This window comes from Cynoglossus semilaevis, chromosome 7 (assembly GCF_000523025.1).
Source record: "Cynoglossus semilaevis isolate Cse_v1.0 chromosome 7, Cse_v1.0, whole genome shotgun sequence".
NCBI lineage: Eukaryota > Metazoa > Chordata > Actinopteri > Pleuronectiformes > Cynoglossidae > Cynoglossus > Cynoglossus semilaevis.
Genome location: NC_024313.1, coordinates 167054 through 169577, shown reverse-complemented (window position 1 = coordinate 169577; position 2524 = coordinate 167054). Strand labels below are relative to the sequence as shown.

General features: G+C 38.7%; 1 protein-coding gene across 1 annotated transcript in view; it reads left to right on the top strand.

Moving 5' to 3' along the window:
* The first annotated feature begins 693 nt into the window (after window positions 1-693).
* The window catches only part of katna1 (katanin p60 (ATPase containing) subunit A 1), a 9388-nt gene continuing 7557 nt past the window's right edge, over window positions 694-2524 (top strand). Inside the window, exons 1-2 of the mRNA XM_008312616.2 lie at window positions 694-843; window positions 2100-2268. Of these exons, the coding sequence (XP_008310838.1) occupies window positions 2107-2268 (162 nt within the window). The 5' untranslated portion in view covers window positions 694-843; window positions 2100-2106. The remainder of the gene's footprint in view (window positions 844-2099; window positions 2269-2524) is intronic.

Below are 2524 nucleotides of genomic sequence, written 5' to 3'. Positions count from 1 at the left end.
GTTCACAGCGAAAGATTAGTTCACAGAGAATGATTCGTTCACAGCGAAAGATTAGTTCACGGCGAAAGATTAGTTCACGGAGAGTAACTAACTCGGGAGTCACGAGTCATATTAAAGATTCGTTCCTTTTTTGAACTCACGAATCACTCACAACTCACACTCTGCGAACTAATCTTTTACTATAAACGAATCACTCTCTGTGAACTAATCTTTCGCTGTGAACTAATCTTTCGCCGTGAACTAATCTTTCGCTGTGAACTAATCTTTCGCCGTGAACTAATCTTTCGCTGTGAACTAATCTTTCGCCGTGAACTAATCTTTCGCTGTGAACGAATCATTCTCTGTGAACTAATCTTTCGCTGTGAAGTAATCTTTCACTACTGCCTATATAGCTGACTGTTTATTTCATTTTTAAATACGCAACTATTTAGACTGTTCATATATTTAAACTATTAATATACCTGTTAACATAACATCCTTATATTTATACTAGTGCTGTCTATCTATCTATCTATCTATCTATCTGTCTGTCTGTCTGTCTATCTATCTATCTATTGATCGATCTATCCATCCATCTATCTATCGGAATTTCTGACTCCCCCTCTCCCTTATATAATGGTATAATCCTAGTCTGTTTTCGCATGTGATTGGTCACCTCGTGTGCGGGTCATCATCAAGTCCCGCCCCTGCATGCAGTGTCAGTAAGGCTGAGCAGAAATCACTAAGAGTTTTCCACACAGTCTGGGAGTTGGCTCTCCTTAACGCCACAGAGAGGTTGTTAGCGCTTGTAGTTTTCTGTTTGAACGTCAAAAGCGGAAGTCGTCACAGCTGACCAAGTGAAAAGTTAAGTATAAAGCAACTAAGTTGTTTCTGTTACTATAACGCACTTTAAACATGTGTATGTTTCTGAACGAACTACACGCAGACGCGTTGCCGCAGCCGTTCCAAAGTGCTACGTCAAAAAAGTTCAAACTTGCTCCGAACTCGGGAGGCTAAGATGACACAACAAATTTCGCCTAAACACCATCAAAGTAGCTGAAACGCGATTGTCTTGTTAGCGCAGGGACGTTAAGTTGACGCACCGTGGTTTTTGCATGGGGAGTTACCTTTTTACATTTCCACACGAACGCACAACAGATTAGTGAGATTGTTTTTTTTTTATCGTTTACTCTAGTTCGTGAGCGTCTGTTGTGTATAGGCCCACTTTTAAATACTTCGGTTGAAGATGAGTGTTATGGCTCAAATTCACACGACATAAGTCTCATTTCAAATAAGAATTCAAATGTGAATCATCATCCTCCAACCGTTGAAAAGAATGGAGTGATGTATGTGCAGTCAATTATATACTGTGTTTCTGTTAGCAATGCAAACAAAGATGTGAGTTTTGCACTAAATACTGTAGGGGCGATAACATGTCTCATTACTCGTCTCATATATATATATATATGTGTGTATATATATATATATATGTATGTGTATGTATATATATGTGTGTGTGTGTATATATATGTGTGTGTATATATATAATATATATGTGTATGTATGTAATATATATATGTTTGTGTATATATGTGTGGTTACACATATATGTGTGTGTGTGTATATATATATATACATATGGGGCAATTCTGATTTCCGATTTATTTTTATTATTAATTTTTATTTGCAAGTTTTTATGCTAGCTGATACCGCTGTATTTTATTTTTTACTTTTAAAATAAATACTCCCAAAACATAAAATATGTATTATATATACACATTTATATGTGACACAGCACACCACTGCACACAACACATACATACAGTATATATACCATCCAAATACAACTCAAAAAGTAATTATCATGTCCGTTATCATGACAAATAATATTACGAATGTTTTAAGGTTTTTGCCTACCCGCAATCTCGCAGGTAAGGTCTGATTTTGTCAAAGCTGACTTAAAATGTGCAGCACTTACCAGGAGAAGTGCAGCGCATAAGTGTGTCAAATGAAAATATATCAGTGCCCTAGCATGATGTAGTGATTTGAAATAGTTTAGTTAAACGTGATTACCCACAAACATCGCAATAATTTGGTTTTATTTGACTTTGTGATTTCAGTGGGAGCATGAGTCTCCGTGAAATAAGTGAAAACGTGAAGCTGGCCCGGGAGTATGCTCTGCTAGGAAACTACACCTCAGCCTGTGTTCTCTATGAAGGGTTGTTGGAGCAAATCAAAAAGTATACGTACACAGTCCGGGACAGCAGTTTTCAGCTGAGATGGCAGCAGGTGAGTGGGTTGGCTAAGTCTACCTCAGTTTTTAACGGCCGCTGTGCTGTGGCATATTTTGGTGCCATAAGGCTCAGGGGAGCATTGGAAATTATCCATTGGAACTCATTTGGGCTGAAAACTCTTGTTGGCCTCTTCGAACCAGGACCTGCAGCATGCACTGGGGCTGTTTGCGGTCGAGTGTAAAGCCGCTGGGATGAGAATTAGCACCTCTAAGTCCGAGGCCGTGGTTCTCGACCAGAAAAGGGTGGTTTGC